The sequence below is a fragment of the Nicotiana tomentosiformis genome, chromosome 1 (genome assembly GCF_000390325.3).
Source record: "Nicotiana tomentosiformis chromosome 1, ASM39032v3, whole genome shotgun sequence".
Taxonomy (NCBI): Eukaryota; Viridiplantae; Streptophyta; class Magnoliopsida; order Solanales; family Solanaceae; genus Nicotiana; species Nicotiana tomentosiformis.
In genome coordinates this window covers 59,053,715-59,076,759 of record NC_090812.1, presented here as the reverse complement: position 1 = coordinate 59,076,759, position 23,045 = coordinate 59,053,715, and the positions used below count along the sequence as shown (strand labels likewise).

Sequence of the window (23,045 nt, the reverse complement as noted above, 5' to 3'; positions counted from 1 at the left end):
GCTATACCTCTCTCTCTCTCTCTCTCTCTCTCTCTATATATATATATATATATATATATATATATATATATATATATATATAAATAAAAATTCATCATATAAGTAAATTTATTTTTTCAAGTTGATAGGTTCTTAGGGTTCATAAATTTATTTCCATAAGCACAATGCTGCTGGTAAAGAATATCCAAAAAATAGAGCAAAACAAGTTATAATATAGTATTGCAAGTTAAATTGGTTGAAACACAACCTTAAAAGAGTTACTATATAATGCAACAGTAGAAGATGATATGTATTTTAAATAATTTGTGATAATTTATTTTCTTTCTATTTTCATTCCCCCACCGCACCCACCCTCCACCTCTCTCTCTCTCTCTCTCTCTCTCTCTCTCTCTCTCTCTCTCTCTCTCTCTCATATATATATATATATATATATATATATATATATATATATATATATATATATATATATATATATATATATATTAACATTAATTAATTTTAGACTTTATATTGTCACTGTCCGCTTTTTAAAAAAAATTATAGGACCAATCTATTCAAATCTTAAAATATAATAGCTATAATTATTAACATCAACACAACATTCTCATAAAGAAAATAGCTATAATTATTAATATAATTAACTTAATTAAATTGTTCATTGTTGCAAGTTTAAAAGATATTTAATTATTTTAAATTCAATAAATGAGTCAATATAACAACATTATTGTTGTCATTTAAATGAGTATCGCATCAATTTTAATCCCCATTTTAATTTTACATAATTTATTCTTTTTGTATGTAATTTTTAGTTTATTAACACGTGCGACGCACGTACTCTAAAGTTAGTAGAGATGAATTGTGCAAGCCCGTCCGTTTTTATCTTTGGGGATCTTACATGAATGTCCCAAATAAGTTCCAACTTACCAACCTCTAGCCATTAATCGTAGACTTACCAAAACTAGCCAAACACATATAAAAATTGAAAAACTCAAATAAATAAGATTCTTTCTCTCCAAGAATCACACACAAAGATCTCCTTCCATATTTTAAGCGTGATCAGCAATATTAGATGCAATACGAAAAGAAAATTTCATGGATGAGATAGCAAACAAGGTGATGAAATACAAATATATATATATATATATATATATATATATATATATATATATATATATATATATATATATATATATATATATATATATATATATACAAGATTTCAAAAATCTAAGAAAAAAAGGATCTTTTTTCAATGGGTATGATTAAAATTTATTGAAAACATATAGATGAGTCAATATACAAATTTTGAGAAAGATTAGAGGTGATTTGGACTGATTTGGCATTAAAATTCGTAGTTAAAATCGAGTTCAAAAAATTTTCAGTGACACTTGTAGCAAACCTGTATCACGCATGTATCTCACACATAGATATACATGAATATACAAGTGATACACATTTGATACAAATATGAATACACATTATTTTTTTCATTTTCATTTTCTACTTCGAATTTTCAATTCAAACCACCTCAAAACTCCATCAAATCCTCTCAAAACTAAGATTAAAACTCCTTAAGATATACACAACTTATTCTAATAACACCCACTCAAAAGAAAGCAAAAATTTAATATTTTTTTGACTGCAAATAGTGAATTGGTTAATATTAGTACTCCCTCCGTTCTAATTTATGTAAACCAATTTCCCTTTTGATCCGTTCCAAAAAGAATGACCCCTTTCTAAATTAGGAAATAATTTAGCTTAAACTTACAATTCTACCCTTAATGAGAAACTTTTATAACCACGCAAATACTCTGTAGCCCTTTTTGATTTGTTTAGGACCACAAATTTTAAAAATCTTCATTTTTTTTAAAACTTCGTGCCCAATCAAACAGGTTCACATAAATTGGAACGAAAGGAGTAATATTTTATGCATTGGCCAATTTTTGTAATAACCTACTTATAAATGAATGAACATAGCTGGTAATTTTCCTTTATCGGTTTTTGGTATGCTATACAGACCGGATGAATTTAAACAATAATGATATTAAAATTCAATTTGGAACAAGTAAGATGTCTGAATTATACCTATATGCCCTTCATAACTATAACATGTATGGAGATAATTTATCGAAGAACACTTTTAACTCAAAGAGATACAAGCAATAAAGATGTCAAGTGTTAACCTATCCCTTTCAAATGAAAGAAAAACCTCTTATACATGCTAACACATTATAACGCATAGTCAATTTACCATGAACTGAATCAGGAAAGAATTTCTTATTTCCCAAGGTATTTCCAAACCAATAGAAACTTTTTATCCTGTGGCTTTTATCTCCTATCTAACAAAAACCTCAGAGTCAACACATAGTATACAAAATATCTTATGGATGAATGGCTACTTTAAGAAAATGAAACTGGCTGTTGATAGAGATCTAATTGTACTAATTCAGGATACAAAATTTGGAAGCTAGCTCTTTGATAAGTTAAACGCTATCCAGTTAGTATGAATGCCTGAAGGAGGCTCTGAGCAGCCTGTGTTTCATCTGGTGTCCCAGAGATTACGATAGTCCTGTCAGTTGTTCCAGAGCGGCCCTCGTGTACCATGACCTTTGCACCTGAAATCTGATTTAGTGCAGCGGAAAGATTAAACGCCGGAGAGAAAATGAAAGACATACAAGATTAAAAGGAGTTTAACATGGTTCATCTCTTTATTGCTTTCTCAAGTTCTTAACTAAGAAGTCAAGGTAGAGTTTTCACCTATCCTGTGCACTTTCCACTACACCAATTAGTAGGTAAAACCGTAAAAGGCTAACATACCTGTCTTAGACGAGCCAAGTTGCTCCCGTTCTCCCCATACACAGAGCTGATAACACTTTCAGGAACCAAGATCTCCACAGTAGTATTGGTCACAATGGCAGATCTGCTTCCACTGCAAGCAATAGCAAAAATGCAACAAGCTGATGAATAAAAACAAGAAATTTCTACTTGGGTTTTGAGATAATCTTAGATGCTCTTTTCATCAAGTCTATAATGACTAGTTGGAAAATCAAGGCAGGGAAAACTTTCATAAAAACCATGTTACAGGGAGTCCACCCTCATAATTAGGTCCTGTCACATGTGAAAAAGCATCAAGTGCTTGTGAAGTAGTGCAAGACACCAACCATCCAAGTTCTATGCCGCCTTTTACTGAATTAGATCCTTTGCTGACGTCAAAAGCACCTCTTTGGTTTCCTCCAGGTCGTGTCTAATAGCCAAAGCCACCGAAAATGTTTGAAAATTAGTCAGTGAAGATTTATTAAATTAAAGGGAAAATTAAGCATTCAGCAGTTCACCTGTGATGACCACTGTCCTGGTGATGGGGGATGATCTATGTTGTTGGAAAGTACAAGGTTATCCATAGACCGTGTTAAATCAGGATGCTGATTGATACCATGTGAGACACCACTAGACCGATGAAATCCAAAAGGAGGTTCCTTCATTTGGCCAGAGAAACTACTTTCAGACGCCAGAGGAGAGCTGTTTCTGCTTACAGCACCATTTGACACCTTCGCTGCCAAGAGGTTATCACGCAACCGACCAGTGACATTTCGTAAAGCATCTTGTACATTTACAAACTCACCTGCAATCTAAACAATATAATCTTAGTGCAACAGAAACACCAAAATGTTCTGATCTCCTATAGATTGATTTGAATAGGTGTGGAAACCCAAACGTGTGAAAGAAAGTGTGTGATAATTTTCAAATAATCTAATCCGAAGATGAATTCTCCACAAGAAAGGACATATCAGTAATCTCCCTTCAATAAATATGAAGAGAAACAGATATTTAGGAGCTTTTCTTTAGAGATATATTTAGGAGCTCACTTTCAATCTTTAAACGTTTTTTCTTTATCAAAAAAATATTTAAACCTTTTCTTTTTGATAGGGAAACCTGGACAGATTTCACCATAAATGGAGAAAAGATGCTTTTGAATTGGTAATTGATGTTCCAATAACCAAGTAGGCTAAATATTCTGAAATTGTAGAACTTCTTAAGCACCAAATATTGCTTCACTATAAACCAAGTTATGAATTGTAGATCAGCAATCTCCAGCGAAAAGATTAACAAAGACAAAGTTGCGACTCGTGATGATCTTGACATCGTCTACTAAGCACCAACCGATTTATTGATGTTAGCCAGGTGTGCGACAGAGAGCTGTGCCTAGACGTGAATTAGCTTCCTAAGTCTCAATTTCACTACTGGATTTCTGATAGATGTTGGGCTGGGCCACATCGAATGGCGTGAGCTGCATGTGGGGAGATCCACAATACAGTTTTTAAGGGAATCTATCGAAATACAGACCGGCACCCACCCGACTAGAAGGACTGAGAATTAATTGGGTACAAAACTTATCTGGTCACTAATGAAGTCCTCAGTTTCTTTCAAAGGTGCTGACCCGCAGTGAGGTAGAGATGACTAAATTACTTTCAAATATTCAGTGCAACTGTCTGGCTTGAAAGAAATAGCAGAATTTTTTATGGCAATAGGAGAAACATTCATAGCCTTAAACTAAGATGTGTTTTGTGCTTGATGTTTTGTGCAACCTAGTTATTGTACAAGATATAGATGCAATACTAGACACAATAGAGAATTTATACTTTCTGTAATTACGCTTGATGTACTTGCTTATAACAAGTATCTATAAAATTTCTAATTACTTATCAACATAAAAATTTGGTAGATTTGCAAAAGTATTTACAAAAAGTTGAAGCTAGAAAGTCAAAAGGCTGAACAATCTTACCTGCACAACTTCATCATTGTCTGAGACACACTTAGGGACTTGGTCACCTCTAAATATTCGTATGCTGGAACCTGTCTCCTTCCTTATCTCTGAAATTATTGCGCCTCCCTTCCCCAATAAACAACCAACTTGGTTGGATGGCACCACAAGTCGAAATGTAATTAGTGATCTTGTACCCAAATTCATCCCAGAGCCAGCGTCCAGAATCCGATCAAAAACAAGAACCGCAGCGGTTTGTGCTGGAGATTTCCGTAATTCTAGGTTCTAGATAAAAAGAAAACTAAATCACTTGACACACAAAATACCTTTCAAAAAAAATGCAAGACAGAAGAAAACCCAACTAACCTCTAATGCGGTAATAGCTATCACTCGCTCGTTGCACTCAACGACATTTGGCCCAACAGCGATGCTTGCACCGCTGTCATTCTGAAGAGTCCTTACAATTGCCCCACCCTTGCCTATTATTGCACCAACCTTTTCATTTGGGCAGAGAATCCTGAAAGCAACCTCTTGTAATGGTATTTTTGCATCAATGTTGGAAAACTTCTCAGCATCTAGAGACACAGGATGGCATCCAGAGGCACCTGAGAAAGAGCTTGTGGTTATGGGCTGTGACATTGAACTCCTTTGTGCAGGTAGATCAACTTGCCGAGGAGGCAAAGTCTGTTCCGAATCTAACTCAAGTGGCGCATTCTCAACCGTTCTATTTCTTTCAACAGAGAAACAATCTTGAAGTCGGCGACTGACAGCAACAAGTGCTTTCTTAACAGCCAGAATGTCCCCTTCTATCTGGCCATTAACAACCAATTCACACATCAGAAATCTTCTGTCATATTCATTGTGCCGCTACTATTAAGTTAAAGAAATTCAAAGTATAACATAGAATTTCTTGATAAATTGTGCAGAAGTACAGAGCTAGAAGTTTAAGTTTTTGCATTAAGGCTTTCAAAAAATTACTATGCATTTACTGTTTCACTGAGGTCTCGCCACTCACTTCTGGTGAACAATTGTTGCAATTAATAGGGGTCATGACAGCAGGAATTATAACATACAAAAATGGGATAATTCTGAAGGAGTAGCTCCACCAAAATTTCACAAGCCTTTAAGACTTTACTATTAATGCTTCTGCACTCTGCAGGTCCACTACAAGCTAAAATCAATCTTGCTGATGATTTGCACTATTTCAAGCTGATAACTTGATTCTTCAAGAAAGAAGGGTGAAAATAAGAGAGAGAGAGAGAGAGAGAGAGAACTAAGAAAGGCAATGCCACTGTATGCTACTTGGCAATACAAATTTGGTCTGCGAACAAGTTATACATGGATTATAATGCAAGATATTAATTGTAATAAAATGAAAAGCAGTAACTAAATTATATATGTGCTATCCGGACCTTGTGCGCACCTCAACTGTTGGATATTTGGACTTCGTCTTAAAAGCTAAAAATTGTATTTGGTTTTAAATAATGAAGATTTGTTCGGAATTATGCTCTTAGACTATAGAACAAACTTTATGCTATCTAGTATTAGCTTTGTAAAGGCATGTGATAACAAAATAATTAGCTTAATATAATTAAAATTAAATAAAGAAATAACTATTAACTTTTATTATCCCAAAGATAGCACTTCAAGGATAGTTAAAATGAGATTCACCAAAATATAAGATAAGTAAACTCTTTTATAACATGACATTTTTCAAGCACTTGCTTTTCTAATCAGCTTATGTTAAACTTAAAATACTTTTTCTTACAATTCATTCAAAAATCAATAATACAAACATTATCACAAACAAAAGAGATACTAATAAGTAAGAGATGGTTAAATAAACATAGCTTAATGAGCATTTGCACTATTTAATTGATCTAAATTTGCTAATATGTGTACTGTTATTACGGCATAGTTGCAGGGATTATATTTATAAGGGAAGCAAGGTACCAAATGTTGAGATCATTTCCTCCTAGACATCAAACCAAACGAGCCATAATGACATCCCAAGATTATCAAGACAACTCACTTACAATCGCGATTATGAAATCAGCTATCAATAATACACCTTGTTGCTGTTAGCTTAAACAAGTAAAGTTTAGAACTTTAACTAGAAAATGAAGTTGTTAAGCCTTAAAAATAATTGCAAGATATTAATTACCTCAACTATTTCATCATTGGGCGAAGCACAAGATGGCAACTTATCTGAAGTTAAAACCTTAATCCTACATCCATTCTCTCTTCTAATTGCATCAATTACTTTTCCACCTTTACCCATCAAAGCACCCACCTGATTCCCCTTCACTAATAACCTACACGACACCACACTCTCCGCACCCAAAACAACGCCATTATTTTCAGCTGTTACATCTATCACTCTTTCGAAAACCCTAACGAGTGCCTCTTGTGCAGCCGAAACCTCAATCTCATCATTCCACTGCTGCTCATCCCCCCCGGTGGGGCCCAAGAGATTGAGCCTAATCTTCTTGTTTAGGGAAGCGGAGGCTACGACGACGATGAGGCGGTGGTGGTCGGAGTTGGGAGTGGAGACATCAACGTGAATCTTTGCGGAGGTATCTTGTTGGAGTTGTCGGATGATGGAACCTGATTTTCCGATGACTCCTCCGACGCGGGAAGCATGGCAGAGGAGACGGAACACGACACGCCTCGGTAGCGGTGAGTTGTTGTTGGCGGCGGCGGGTACGGTGGTGGCGGAGTGGGGGACGGAGGAGGCGGCGACGAGGTTGGGTTCGTGCATTAGTGAAGTAGCTGTAGGAAATTTGCTTGTTGATAGAGAAAAGAGTAGAGCCCTATGTTTATGTTGTAGTGAGTCCCTTTTTTTAACCAATAATCGGACTGATTAGTGGACTTTTGTTGGATATTGACTTCAACTTTAATTGCACATTTTAGGAAAAAGAAATTTGACATTGTTATAAGAAAAATCAAATTTTGGTGGATGTCTACTCTTTCCTCCATGATTTTCTCAAATGCTTAATGACATATTCAGTGATATATTTTTATGTTTAATGACATATTCAATGACATATTGTTCTTCACTTTTCATGCCTATATAAAGGCCTTGTAATAGATAAGAAAATACACACAATTGAAGAAGAAAATCTCTACATTCTCTCTATCTCCATTCCATGTTCATGTTTTACTAAATTACTTTTATTTTATAACAACATATCTTGTTCATGTTTTACTAAATTGCTTTTATTTTATAACACATTATCAGTACGATGCCATAATTAATTAAGTTACTTACATCTACAAAATTGTCCTACATCATAAAAGGCATGTTCGTGCCATGCCTAATATTCATTTTGAAGAGATAAGCTTTTCTTTCTCATTTAGCAATTTCAAAGAATGGTATCAAACATAACTGAAGTAACAATAAGGTTGAGGAGACCAGTACACTGTGATAAGGCATATAATGCTAATGCTAAGATACGTTTTCTAATCCTTTTTAATTAATTTATTTTCTTATTCGTTTTTATCATACGTTCTTTATTTGTTATGAAAGTTTCCAATGCTAAGTATTTTCTTCTTACAAATCCATTCATATTCTTAAGTGTTTTACTTTATAAAGGAAAATACTTAAATGTAAACTAATTACTACTCCATATTTTACTTATTTTATTTTGTTGCATTATCAATATCCATTTCAATGAACGAGTTTCTAGTATTTATTGTAAGTTTGATCTGATCTCTTTCATCTTGTATCCTGGTTATATAGATCTTATTATAAGAATCAGAAGTATATAATGATGCAGTCAAGAGTTACGTACTAAACTAAAGACCAAAAGAAGTACAAAAAATTGGGGAGCTACTACAGCTTTTGCAAAGTCATTTGAGGAACTTTGGTTCCTAAGTTAAAAAAAACAAGAACCTTATGTAAAGTTTCCCTTAACTGAACGTTTTCCTATAAAATATATACTTGACCATCATGCGTCATTCTGACTTTTGAAAAGGTAATGTGAGGTAAGTTTCTCTCGGGTAATCTTAATAGCATAACTAGCATACGTTATTGATAAATAAATATACGATCCAAATGGAAAATTATTTTGAATTAGCATTGGCCGATCAAAACTTTTAATTCTCGTATATTGAAAAATTGAGTGAGTTTGTATCTCTGCAACCCAATTTTTTATTATTTGTACACGATATTCTTAGTACACTCCATTAAATAAATAAATAAAGGGTTTAGTTTCTTGTGACTTAAAATACATAACTACTCCTATTTTATAACTGATGTGGGAGGCAACAAGATGGTAGAGTCATTCCAGTATTGACTTTTTCATTAATGTTAAAAATATTATCAATGATTTTTTCAATTAAAGGTTCTGCTATATCTCTTTGTTTTTCTAGAGAGCATAATACTTAGTTTCCATAAAAGTGCATGGTAACTAGTAGTACTATATTATTCTATTTGATACATTATTTATCTTTAATGTTCTAGTCATATCACTTTCATCTTGAAATAAGCTTATTGTAGCAAAGACCACATGTAAATTTTCAATATTATTTTGTATTTTTATATATCTGTTTGACACTAATTACTTAGTTGATTTGAGTAAACGAAAGTCTATTATTGAGAATTATATCTAAATGACATTATGAATAGTTTAACTCAAGAGGTAAACATTGCCTTCACAATAATAATAATAATAGTTCTTCAAAATGTGAAGGCAATGTTTACCATCAAATTGGTATGCAAAATAATAAAGCACACTGAAGAGAATGTGACTTGTGATAAGCATTGAGAATGCAGACCCATTCCTAAAGGTGAAAGTTGTAATATGTGATAAAAGTAATGAATAAAGACATGCAATGGATGATTGGATGAATACCATACAACTCACCTCTGAGGGAGGTTTGAGTGAAATAAAGAGAATAAATATTATTGTGTGGTTACATGAATATATCATTGGTCGCGTACATGTGATACGCCAAAAAAATATATATTTTATTGTGCCTTATAGAAGGTTATTAAAGGCAAAATTAAAGAAAAAAATGACTTTGCTTATGATGATTTTGATAATAACAATTTATTATGATATAATTTTCTCCATGAAGGAGACATTTACTATATGAATGGTGTGACAAAAGATCTTGTAGTACAAAAGTTGTTAAGAGCTTCGGAAAAATTAATTTATTACTACCCGGATGAATAAAAGTATTCACGACATTGATATTGTAAAGTCTCAAAAGAAACTTTTTCAGTTTCAAATGTATAAGTCAAAGTGGTTGGCATATTGAGACTATAAATGAAAGGAATATTGAATATTTCCATATTTCTATAATCACAACGGATAAATATGAAAGATTACCCGATTTTTTTTTCTATTTGTACTACACAAATATAAGCATGATGATGGAATCATATGTCACAAGTAAACTAGAGGTTTACTAAAACAAATATTAGTTGGCATGACCGATTGACCATCTCGGTTCAATTATAATGCGAAAAAATAATTGAGAATTACATTGACATATATTGAAGAAATATAAGATTTTTTAAGAATTCTCTTGTGCTGCTTATTCTCATGATATATCAGTTAAAGTTGGGATTGAATCCTTTGATTTCTGAAACTAATAAAAGGTGATAAATATATGAGCCCAATCACCTGCCATATCGACCGTTTACTATTATATGATTTTAATAGATGCATCTATTCTTTGGTCACATGTGCATTTGTTATCAACTTGCAGTTTGGCTTTTGTAAGATTGATTGCTCAAATTATTAGAGCACAGTTCCAAAATATAAATTATGATTATTTATCTTGATAATACTGGTTTAAATCCAAGTTGGTTTAGCAGAAATTGTATGCCTCCAATTATAGCTAACCCATTAGTTATGAGAACAAAATTGCCAAAATAAAATTTGGTATGTGATGTATTATTTAATATACAACAGCACTTGTACGCATCTAGCCAAATTAAGATAAGTTCTCCCTATCACAATCGATTCAGGGTCAGGAATCAAATAATTTCCATCTAGAAATATGAATGTGTTATATGATTTAATTGTTCCACCACAATGTACAAAGATGGATCCCCAAATAAGATTGGGGATATGTGTCGGTGATCCCAACAATAGGGGGAGAAAATGGGCAGCTGAAAAAGTAATGCATGTAATGAATTATTATGAGTACATCTAGATCCTCGTATGAGAAAATGTGAACTTGAAGTTCAATGGATAATTCATTTGCAAAATATTGCCAGACGTATTTGCTGACCCAAAATTAAATATCATATTCATCTGCTAATGCTCCAAATAAAATAAAGTTCATAATGAATAGAGTCTATGGCATGCATGAAGCATAATAGACTAATCGGTTCCAAAGATAAAACTCCTTAAAAAAAGGAGAGGAGCAAATGTTCAAGATGGTCATAATAAGGAGGCAAGTGCTCTAGAAGAGCACCACGACATAACACTTCATAAGACCTCATGGGAGAGGCTCAGGTACCTGAAAATAATAAGATAAAGAGATCTCAATAAGTTATGTCTTTATTGGGTAATAGTAGAACCGATATAAAATGATCGTCGACGATATTGTTAATATAATGTAGCGCTCAATATTATTAATATTGACGAGGATCTTGAGCTCAAATCTATCATGAAATTTGGACAGATAAATGATTGGCCAAATGAAAAATACGCAATGAAAATTGATTTCACCTGAAAAATATGAAGTTGGACGGATAGTCCCAACACCTGAAAGTATAAAGCCAATGGAGGTATAAATGCGTTCTTGTGCGGAAAAAAAGGTCAAGTCGATAAACATAAAGACGACTTGTGTCACAAGAAAATTTATAAATATTCTGGCATTGATTATATAGAGACATGTTCTCCTGTGGTGGATGTCGCCATTTCAGGTTTTAATCCGACAATACAAGAAAAACATGATATGCGTATAATGGAAATCATTGAAGGATTTAAATTGTTCTGAAGCATATTAAGGTTTCCAAGAAATTTATTAAATAAAGCTTCAAAAATCCTTATACGGATTGAACACAATCAGGGCGCATGTGATATAGTCGCCTGAGTGAGTACCTGTTGAAAGAAGGGTACAAGAAGGATTCAATTTGTCCTTGTATCTTTATAAAAAGATCAATACAAGAAAAACATGATATGCGTATAATGGAAATCATTGAAGGATTTAAATTATTCTGAAGCATATTAAAGTTTCCAAGAAATTTATTAAATAAAGCTTCAAAAATCCTTATACGGATTGAAACAATTAGGGCACATGTGATATAGTCGCCTGAGTGAGTACCTGTTGAAAGAATGGTACAAGAAGGATTCAATTTGTCCTTGTATCTTTATAAAAAGATCTGGATCTAAATTTGTTATAATCACTGTGTATGTTGATGATTTAAATATCATTGGAACTCCTAGGGAGCTTCCTAAAGCAGTAGAGCTTCCTAAAGCAGTAGAGCTTCCTAAAGCGGTTGACTATTTAAAGAAAGAATTTGAAATGAAAGATCTTGGAAAGACAGAATTTTGTCTTGGTCTACAAATTGAGTATATGAAAGATGAAATTTTTGTCCATCAATCAGCATACACTAAAATGTTTTTTAAAGTGATTATATATGGATAAAGCACATCCATTCCGACCTCATAAAAATAATGAAGAGCTTATTGGTCCCGAATTACCATACTACCGATATGAGATTATTTTATGACAATGATTGTAGTCCCGATCTTGTTGGTTATGCCGATGCTGGGTATTTATATGACCCACACAAGGCTCGATCTCAAACAGACTATGTGTTTACATATGGAGGCACTGCCATATCTTGGTGATCGACTAAGAAATCAATCGTGGCTACTTCATGCTGAGATAATTTCTATTCATGAAGCAAGTCGAGAATGTGTATGGTTGAGGTCTATAATATACCTTATTCGAGACAAATGTGGTTTGAAGTGTGACAAACTACCCATAATTTTGTATGAAGATAATTCAGCATGCATAGCCCAATTGAAGGAAGAATTTATAAAGGGGATAGGACAAAGCAAATTTCAGCAAAGTTATTTTTCACACATGATCTTCAAAAGAATGGTGATACCAATGTGCAACAGATCCGTTCAAGTGATAATATGGCTAATCTGTTCACCAAATCTCTACCGACGTCAACCTTCAAGAAACTAGTGTACAAGATTGGGATGCGAAGGCTCAAGGATGTGAATTGATGCTCTCATCAGGGGGAGTTAATATGCGTTGTACTCTTTTTTCCTTACAAGATTTTGTTCCACTAGGTTTTCCTTGCAAGGTTTTTAACGAGGCAACCAAAAGGCGGATTTCTAAACATGTGTACTCTTTTTCCTTCACTATGATTTTTTTTCCTATATGATTTTTTTTCTTAATAAAGTTTTAACGAGGCACATTATCTATGGACATCCAAGGGGGAGTGTTATAAGAAAAATCAAATTTTGGTGGATGTCTACTCTTCCTCCATTATTTTCTCAAATGCTTAATGACATATTCAGTGACATATTTCTATGCTTAATGACATATTCAATGACATATTTTTCTTTACTTTTCATGCCTATATAAAAGCCTTGTAATAGATAAGAAAATACACACAATTGAAGAAGAAAATCTCTTCATTCTCTCTATCTCCATTCCTTGTTCATGTTTTACTAAATTGCTTTTATTTCATAACAACATGTCTTGTTCATGTTTTACTAAGTTACTTATATTTTATAACAGACATTACTTTTTGTTCTTTTATTTTGGGATTTAAGTTTTGTAGTGACGCCACTACTGTAGCCTCTAGGACATCAAATCAAAAATAATTTTAAGTTTATACGTATATTTGTGTTATGTCTTTATATAGTAGTAAATGTAACTAATTAACACTAAGGGGTCGTTTGGTAGCCGGTTAGAGAGGAGTTATCTATGTACTAAAATAAGGATAACTTTATACATTGTTTGGTTAAAAGAAGGGGAAAAAATAATCTCCACATAGAAGCTAGCATAAGTTATACAATGTTTGGTTCATGTTTTTCTTTTAGGCATAACTAATACATGTATAAGTTATGAGGGAATCTATGTATTATTTATGCAGGGTAGAAGGTGGAATAACTTATACATGTATTAGTAATACTTGAATTAAAATACAAAATGACAAAAATACCCTTTATTCAAACTTGTATTTTTTTGTTTAAAAATATATATTTAAACTATACTAACAATTTTAATAAAATAAAGTAACCTAATAATAAATAACACTCACATTACATTTATATTACTAATCCTTATATAACTACCGCATAATTAATCCCCGCATAACTAATCCCGACATAATTCAACCTTGCATAACTTATCCCTGCATAACTAATACATGCATAACTAATCCCTGCATTACTCATTTCTGCATAATTAATACATATATAACTAATACATATATAACTTATACCTGCATAACTCTAACCGGTAACCAAACAACCCCTAAATAATTAATTATAGATCACCAAAGGATGGGAGGGATGTATAGATTCTCTCACCTTTGAATTTACGTAGGCGTTTGGACTTAAGAATTGTAAAATTCCAGGAAAAAATGGGGAAAAAAATTCAAGTGAAAATGTATTTGAAAATTAGAGTTGTGTTTGGACATGAATATAAATTTAGGTTGTTTTTGAATTTTTGTAAGTGGTCTGAGTGCAAATTTTGAAAAATAGCTTTTTGGAGTTTTTTAAATTTTCGAAAAATTCTAAAATTTATTTTTAAGTGGAAATTGAAAATTTTATGATTAAACTGATTTCGAAAAAGAAAAAAAAATCAATGGAAAATGTACGAGTACACCAAGAGTTATAAAGCAGCTAATTTATTACATATCATCCACAAACAAAGCTAATTTATAACTTATCTGCAAACACGAAGTACCTTTCAGGGAAAGCATATATAGTTAGCTAATCAAAATCTTTTTTTGGGAATAACTATGAAAAATACGACCGATAAAAACAAAACAAGAGCCAATTTGACTGCTTAGGCCTCCAACATTGCACTAATTACATAATCTCCACTCTCTATGATTTTTTATTATTATTTATACTACAAATTACTCTTTATAGTAGCTGTGATAAATCATAGCACCTCATACTGCAACTATCTCTAATGTTGGGGTTTTATCCATTTTAAGTTCTCCAAACAATGAGTCTGTGCTTTAGTTGCATCACTGAGCTCCAGACAGAGGCGGACCTAGCCTTATAGGTACGAGTTCGGGCGAACCCAGTCACTTTTGTTTAAATACTGTATTTATATTAAAAAATTCATTAAATATGTACAAATATTTAATTGCGAACCCAGAAACTAAGACGATCTATGGGTTCCGAGACAAATTCAAAACCCATAAACTTTAAATCCTGACTCCGCCACTGGCTTCAGATCAAGTCTGCTACTAGCAGTCTGGACTCCGGACATGTTGTATTTCATTGCAATATAGCTTTTGTTGATTGGATATTTGCTCAATTGGAGTTAGCAGATACTTCCTATTCAAATACTACTCATCTATTTCAATATCGGCTGCAATCCAATGGTGGTGTGTGAGTCCAAAGTCATTAGCTAACCAAAATGTTATGCAAAAAATTCACAAATTAATTTATTCCTAAAAGGTTTTGAATTACTATTCCTCAAATAACCTTTACATTCCTCAAATTTGGGAGTAACCTATAAGTTTATAGCAAGTTCTAAGACATAAATATAATTGTGGGAGTAAATAAATTTTTAATATACATTTTGATATACAAAGATGGAAAATAATTTTTGATATACACAAAGAAGGAAAATAAATTTATGATATATATATATATAGGTATACACATTATTTAACATGTTATACACTGCGATATACAAATAATATAATTATTTTTATTATAATATATATATTGGTATAGAGACAACAATAAATTTTGGATAACTATATTTATAAATTCATAGTTTGGATATACAAATAATGAAAATAAAATTTTAATAATATTTTGATATACACAAAGAACGAAAATAAAATTGTGATATACATTTCGCAAATAATCACCAATACGTGTTTTGGCTGTTATATATCAGTCTGTATATCACACAAGGTTTTTATTGATATACATAGACATGTACATCATATTGTATGTCATTGTATATCACAATATTTTCATTGATATACATAGACAGGTATATAAATGCACGATATACATGAAATAAATATAGGTGATATACAATATCGAATTATGTGTGTTTGAGATGGCGTACATCTATGTATATCACCATGTGTATCTGTGTGTATATTATATTATATATCGTGATATACATTATTAGATTTGGCACTATAAGGTTAAATGGAAATCAAATCGTCCAATTTGATTTTAAGAGCGCGAAACTCATTATGAATAAACTTACTTCAATTTTATTCTTGATCAAAGAAGGAAAATAATTTTTTGATATAACATCTTCAGAGCAAGTTGTGGGAGTAAATAATTTTTTTGATATATATTTTGATATACAAAGAAGGAAAATAAATTTTTGATATACACAGAGAAGAAAAATAAACTTGTGATATCCATTTTGGTATACACATATTCGATGTGTTATACACTGCCATATATAAATAATACAATTATGTTTATTATGATATACATTGATATAGAGATGACAATAAATTATAACTATATTTATAATTTTATATTTTAGATAAACAAATAATGAAAATAAAATTTTAATATACATTTTGATATACACAAAAAGTAAAAATAAAGTTGTGATATACACGTTTTTGTAGTGATATACATTTATTGGCTACCTGGTGCCAATATTTATAAGTATGGCTTTTTGCTGCTAATTATGTGAGTACATTGTCATACCATGCCAAAATCTCTTTAAATTAATGTTTACCTAATGTAACAAACTGATCTGCATACATGTATTGCGTAGTTGCAATTAGGGGTGCTTATCGGACAGACCAGACAGATAATTATGCTTAACGGTTCGGCTTATCGGATTATAAATATAGTAATCTGCTATCCATCCAATAAGACAACGGGCGGATTGATATCATATTAATAATTATCGGGCGGTTATTGGGCGGCTTATCGGCTAAACCAAATAGTATTTTTTTGAATAATCATTCAATCAGATACTAAACAGTTTCAAATCAATACCAATTTTTAATACCATCTAAGATCTAACCAATGGTATTTTTGAATTGAAGAATCTTCAAGACTACTCATACACGTATTAACCAAGTTCAATAATCAATCAAACATTCGTTCTTCACAAGATAAAAAGGGACATTCGTTCTTCCAGAAAAGCAGACTTTAAAAAAGGACATAAAACCAGACAATCCAGTCAAGTACTTCTAGTTCATTGCACTACAATATGATCACTAATCAATTCCACAAAACTTATCAATCATCCTCATGTTCATCTAACAAAATATATTAGAACATATAATGGCCATCAGCTGTCCACACTTGCTAAGTTGCATGACAAATAATTGTTCGAGAAAGGACCATCATACTTCAACCCCCTCAGTGATAACCTTTCCTTTGAATTCCTCCTCCGTTTGTTCTGTGAGGGAAGAAGTCCAACTGATACAAGTCTTGAAAAATTTTTCATCTAATATGTAATGCATTCTTAAGTACCTATGGCAAATAGAAATCGACATCAAGCTTGTTTTGGTCAAACAAAGTGTAAATACATAGGGGTTTCAATAGTACTTTATATACATAAGGGTAAAAGTGTAAATATAAAAATTTATAATGGGTTAACGGTTTACCCGATAAGAAAATTGAGTAATCCGCCCCCAAACCGTTAAGCCGTTAATTATAAAATCTCAATCTGTTCACCGTCCATTACCCCGATAATCTGATACCAATAAGCCAATAAGCCATCGGTTCGGTTAACGATTTCTGTTCGATTTTGAACAGCCCTAGTTGTAATGGCTTAACATTTACCGTCCAGAAATGACCAAGAAAATGAAAAAGCAATCAACAAAAAATAAAGGCAAAATACACAAAGACCCCATTAAATTTATCCAAAAAATAGGTTTGAACACTTAAACTAAACGAGTATTCTTTTACCTCCCTAAACACATCAGAAGTGAATTATTTTCCTCCTTAACAGCTGATGTGACAAGAAAATAGAAAGAAAACAAATTAAAAGTGCGTACATAACATAAAATTAAAATAAAAAAGTGAAGTGCCCTCTTCTTTCTCCTTCTTCCTCACCCCTCGTCCCTTTCTTCTTCACAAATCGTGTAGTAACCTATTGAAGCTTTAATCCAACTCGAAACCACTCAAATCCTTCATCAAATTTCCCCAAATTTTAGATACACACTCCATAAATTGCACCCAACAAAATCCAGCAACACCCAGTTTAAAAGTCTTCAAACACAAGTCTCTCTCTCTCTCTCTATGTCTCTCTTCTAGGGTTTCAAAATCGATCTCAATTGGACTCCAAAAAACTCAAAAATTCAATATGGTAAATGTTCGATTTATATATTTCGTGCTTAATTTTCGATATATTCCTCTATTTAATCATTTGAATTTTTGAATTGGAGGCGCAAATAGAAGCGGTTTTGAACGTAGAGAGGAAGATGAGGCAAGTTGGAGATATCGCCGGAACTAGGAAAATGGCAACAAATATTCTTCAGTTTGCTTCAAAGCTTGCGCTTGGAATACCCAAAATGTCATTAAAATTATTTATTTGTCAGTTTATTGTATAAGTTTGTTTAAGCAAAATTATATTTTTGTTTGTAAAAGACTTTGTCAAGTATACTACGAAGAATGGCATGGATCGGTAGGAAATACCATTTTGGCACAATATGAGGCTGGGTGTTAGAAGTAAGAAAAATGGAAAAGAAAAAGAGTAAAAATTACAAAAGATAGAAAATTTCTGACGTGGCGCTGACATGGTGCCTGACTTGGCGCGCGGGAAAAACATCTCATATTGTGAGACTGGTATTCATATTTCAGGTGGTGAAATAATTCATTCCAAATATGTTTAGGAGGGTAAAAGAATACCCGTTTAATTTAAGTGTTCAAACCTGTTTTTTGGACAAATTTAATGGGGTCTTATTATGTATTTTGCCAAAAATAAACGTTAACTTGTGTGGTTTATGAAGGAAGCTGTACTCTTCGAAAACGATTACCTGAAAAATGATCTTACAAATTGTTCTTTGGTATTTAGATGGTGAGTGAAAAATATTTTCTAGACTACATTTTATTTATTTATCTATTTATTGACAGGTTACTTTTTAGAAATACATTTATTAGAGATTGATAATACTGTCACAATCAAAAGTAGTGTTTTGCATTGAAGATTTTATGAAATTTTTGAGTGTTAAGGTTAATAATTTGTATAGCCTGGAGCAAGAAAGAAGCTTCTATTATTTATTTCGTCATGAACTAATTCTTGGAAGCTTCTGATTTGATGAGAAACAAAAATAAGCAATCTGAAGCAAAGATTAAAAAATGCGTAAAGAACTGTTAATCACATCAACTTCCAGAACCTAATCTGCTGAAATAGTGGAACACTTAAAGATTGTGAATACAAAAACTCTTAAGACTGAACATAAAATGCACTCTTTATAACTTAGGAGTCCAGAGCAAAGAGATTATCATGCATGTCATGTGAAATATGTTATTCGTCTACTTCCTTTGTATTTAAAGGTCAACCGTCCCGAAAAATAATATCACATTGGTAGCTTTCCACATTTAACAGCTAGTTTGTTTTTGAAAAGTATAACTATGGCTACCAAGAACTACCATGTGATGGTGTTCCCATGGTTAGCCTTTGGCCATATGCTACCTTTCCTTGAATTATCAAAGAAATTGGCAGCAAAAGGGATACGCGTTTCCTTTGTTTCCACCCCAAAAAACCTGCAGAGATTACCCCCTATTCCCTCAAGTTTAGGAGATAGAATAAAGCTGCTGGAGATCCCATTGCCATCGATAGGTGGCCTGCCAGTGAATTGTGAGGCTACCGTTGATCTTCAACCAGAGGAAATACAGTACCTGAAAAAGGCATATGACAAATTAGCCCTACCATTTGAAGAGTTGCTGCTTGAGAATCTGCCAGACTTGATACTGATCGACTTTGCTCCGTTCTGGATTCCAGAAATTGCTGCTAAATATGGTGTGTCCACTGCCTTCTTTAGTGTGTACACAGCCTCAACATTAGCTTACCTGGGATCACCTGTTGAACTTAAAAATGGCACCCTACGTACCCGCCCTGAACATTTTGTACATCCTCCGCCTTGGTTCAACTTCCACTCTCTGGTAGCCCACAGGCCTGATTATGCATCAACAATGATGCATAACACGCATTGTCCTGATGCATCTGGTGTATCCAGTGGGCAACGTATAGCAAAAATTGTGGAGGGATGTAAATTTGTTGTAGTGAGAAGTTGCAATGAGTTCGAAGAGAAATATATAAATCTAATTGAGGATCTTTATCAGAGACCAGTTTTACCTATCGGCATACTTTCACCAGCACCCGAAACTGGGACTCAGCCACAAACAGATTCAGGATGGTCTCATATTTTCAGATGGCTGGATAAACAAAAGTCCAAGTCTGTGGTATTTGTTGGCTTCGGAAGTGAGTATAAGATGCCTAATAAGGAAATCCATGAGTTGGCTTGTGCTCTTGAGCTTTCAGAGCAAACCTTCCTATGGATTCTGAGAAAACCAGAAGGCGTAGAGTATCAAGAAGTATTACCTACAGGTTTTCTCTCTCGAGTATCAAACCAGGGGATTGTTAGTCTTGGTTGGGCACCTCAACAGGATATACTAGCTCATCCTTCCATCGGAGGATGCCTTTTCCATTCTGGTTGGGGTACCATTATTGAAGCTCTTAGCTTTGGGCACCGTCTGATTCTCATTCCGATGGTTGCTGATCAAGGACTTAATGCAAAGCTGTTAGTGGAAAAGGAGATAGGCCACGAAGTTCCAAGGAATGAAGACGGTTCCTTCTGCAAGGACATTGTAGCCAACTCAATAAGATTAGTGATGAATACCGACGAGGGAGAAAAATTGAGGTCAAGAGCTGCTCAAGTACAAAAGATTTTTAGTGACCACAGGCTCCACGATAGTTACGTAGACCAGTTCATTCAGCACATCAAAAGGCTAGAGTTTCAGAAGGGTAATGAAAAGTAATATTGAAATTTTTTATTTAAGAAAAAGATCCAAGGTAATATTGTGCATGTCAGCATTATCAGTAAAAACAGATGATGGCACATAACATTGTGACAAGCAAATCTGCGGATGACAATAGTTGATGCTTAGTCCTTTTTAGTTCATGTGCACATAGTGTGGCTTTACCTCATTTGTAACTTTCCTGAATAACAAGTTCATAGGGTGATATACCTCTACTGTAAACATTAGAATTACGGGCAACAAACTACATTTTTCGCTCTTATGTGCAGAACATCATTCTACATCAGAGGTACTTAGATTCTGATGGGTGATACTATTATTAGCAGCTTAGTTTTTCCTTTAAAAATTAACAATACTTTTGATTAATACAACGTAACATTCAACACCAGTTACCATTCCTCGAGTTCTCAAAAACTAAGAAGCAAAGTGCGCCAAAATTACCTTCATTTCCGAATTTTGTGAGTCCTGCACGTAGATAGGCTATTCATTTTCACACTTTAAGCACTTACTAAAATGAAAAATGGGAACCAGCTTCTAGTCCCAAAATGACTGGCATGCGACCAGAAAGGTTTGACCTGTCTGAGCATGCGAGCGACAATATAAAGGGTTGCAAATTCATATCAATGAGAACTTTAAGAGGTTTTAAAGCTCACCTGACTCCATTCTAGGAACTCTTTCAGAAGCCAGTTGAGATGTACCTTCTCCTAGGACTCACCAAGAAACCAATTCAAGCAGTTTTAACACTTCCAAATGCTGAATGGACAATATTCTCTGTTAGGTATTTGCAGGATCCATGAGTTGGCTTTAGGACTTGAGCTTTTAGAGCTACGCTTCCATGAATACTTGGGGGAAGCTAGAATAAACGAATCACAAAACCTATTGTCGCATTAATTGCACCAAGAAGGTGCCAATATGTACATCAAAAGATTCTAACGACCCAAATTCTCCCTACTTAAATTGTCGTGATGGCACCTAGTCTCTACGATTAGGTAAGCCTAACACTTGCGGAAAAGAAATGAAAAACATGAAAATTAACAACTAACAGTAACAGATATTTTAATAAGTAATTGAGATGCCGCTCAGCATATACAATAATCAACTCTCGAAATATATAAAATACTCCCAAGACCCGGAACACCGTAAGTCACAAGTTTTTACAAAATTCTAATTGTTCTATACATCACTGTCTATAGAAATAAGAGGAGAATGAACATATGGGAATAGAGGGGGACCCCGAGAATCTGCGCGCGCGGGCAGATGTACCTTGAAGTCTCCGAAAATATCAGCGGCTGCAACTAAGGACGAGACTGGTAAGCAAAACCTGGATCTGCACACGAAAAAAACAAATGTGCAGGAAAGGGCGTGAGTACACCACAACGGTACCCAATAAGTGCCAAGCCTAACCTCGGTCGAGTAGTGACGGGGTCAGGTCAGGGCCCTACTGTATATATATATATATATATATAATAAAAACAAGGCAAAATAAAATATCACAATAAAATTAAGACAGAAATTTAATAAGAATGAAACCGTAGGAAGGTAACAGCCTAGCACACAGAGATAAGAACAGGGGATCTCCTGAGATACCGTCTCGTAGTCCTAAACGTAAATATGCACGGGGATCTCCAGGAATACCGTTTGGTAGTCCCAAAAGTAAATATGCAGGGGATCTCCCGGAATACCGTTCCGTAGTCCCAAAAGTAAATATGCAGGAGGATCTCCCGGAATACCGTTCTGTAGTTCCAAAAGTAAATATGAAGGGGGATCTCCTAGAATACCGTTCCGTAGTCCCAAATGTAAATATGCAAGCGGAACTCCCGGAATAACGTTCTATACTCCCAAAAGTAAATATGCAGGGGGATCTCCCGAAATACCGTTCCGTAGTCCCCAAAGTAAATATGCAGGGGGATCTCCGGGAATACCGTTCCGTAGTCCCAAAAGTAAATACACAGCTCAAACAATAGAATTCAACAGCTACAACATGAAATCCTATAATTTAGACTAAGTACAAGCCAAGGAAAAGCAGAAAATTTACTAAACATGCTGCACGGAGTTCAGATAGACAATTAAGGCAAGTAGACATGCTATTCTAATCTAACAGGATACTACACATGCTTATATGACTCAAT

At 33.6% G+C, this 23,045-nt stretch overlaps 2 protein-coding genes and 1 long non-coding RNA gene across 3 annotated transcripts; 2 read left to right on the top strand and 1 right to left on the bottom strand.

Moving 5' to 3' along the window:
- Positions 1-2,253: 2,253 nt before the first annotated feature.
- On the bottom strand, positions 2,254-7,584 carry LOC104103176 (KH domain-containing protein HEN4-like). The gene is made up of 7 exons (XM_009611062.4): positions 6,924-7,584; positions 5,126-5,569; positions 4,781-5,044; positions 3,333-3,626; positions 3,162-3,244; positions 2,818-2,929; positions 2,254-2,622 (listed from the first exon to the last, which is right to left on the bottom strand). The coding sequence occupies exons 1-7, from the start codon at positions 7,518-7,520 to the stop codon at positions 2,491-2,493; spliced, it is 1,926 nt and encodes a 641-aa protein (XP_009609357.1). The 5' UTR covers positions 7,521-7,584; the 3' UTR covers positions 2,254-2,490.
- Positions 7,585-17,959: 10,375 nt separating this feature from the next.
- On the top strand, positions 17,960-18,521 carry LOC117277850 (uncharacterized). The gene is made up of 2 exons (XR_004508190.2): positions 17,960-18,241; positions 18,321-18,521. It is a non-coding gene; the product is annotated as an uncharacterized lncRNA (long non-coding RNA).
- Positions 18,522-19,509: 988 nt separating this feature from the next.
- Positions 19,510-21,176, top strand: LOC104100713 (putative UDP-rhamnose:rhamnosyltransferase 1). Its single transcript, XM_009608016.4, has one exon. The coding sequence runs from the start codon at positions 19,510-19,512 to the stop codon at positions 20,914-20,916; it is 1,407 nt and encodes a 468-aa protein (XP_009606311.1). The 3' UTR covers positions 20,917-21,176.
- The last annotated feature ends 1,869 nt before the right edge of the window (positions 21,177-23,045 follow it).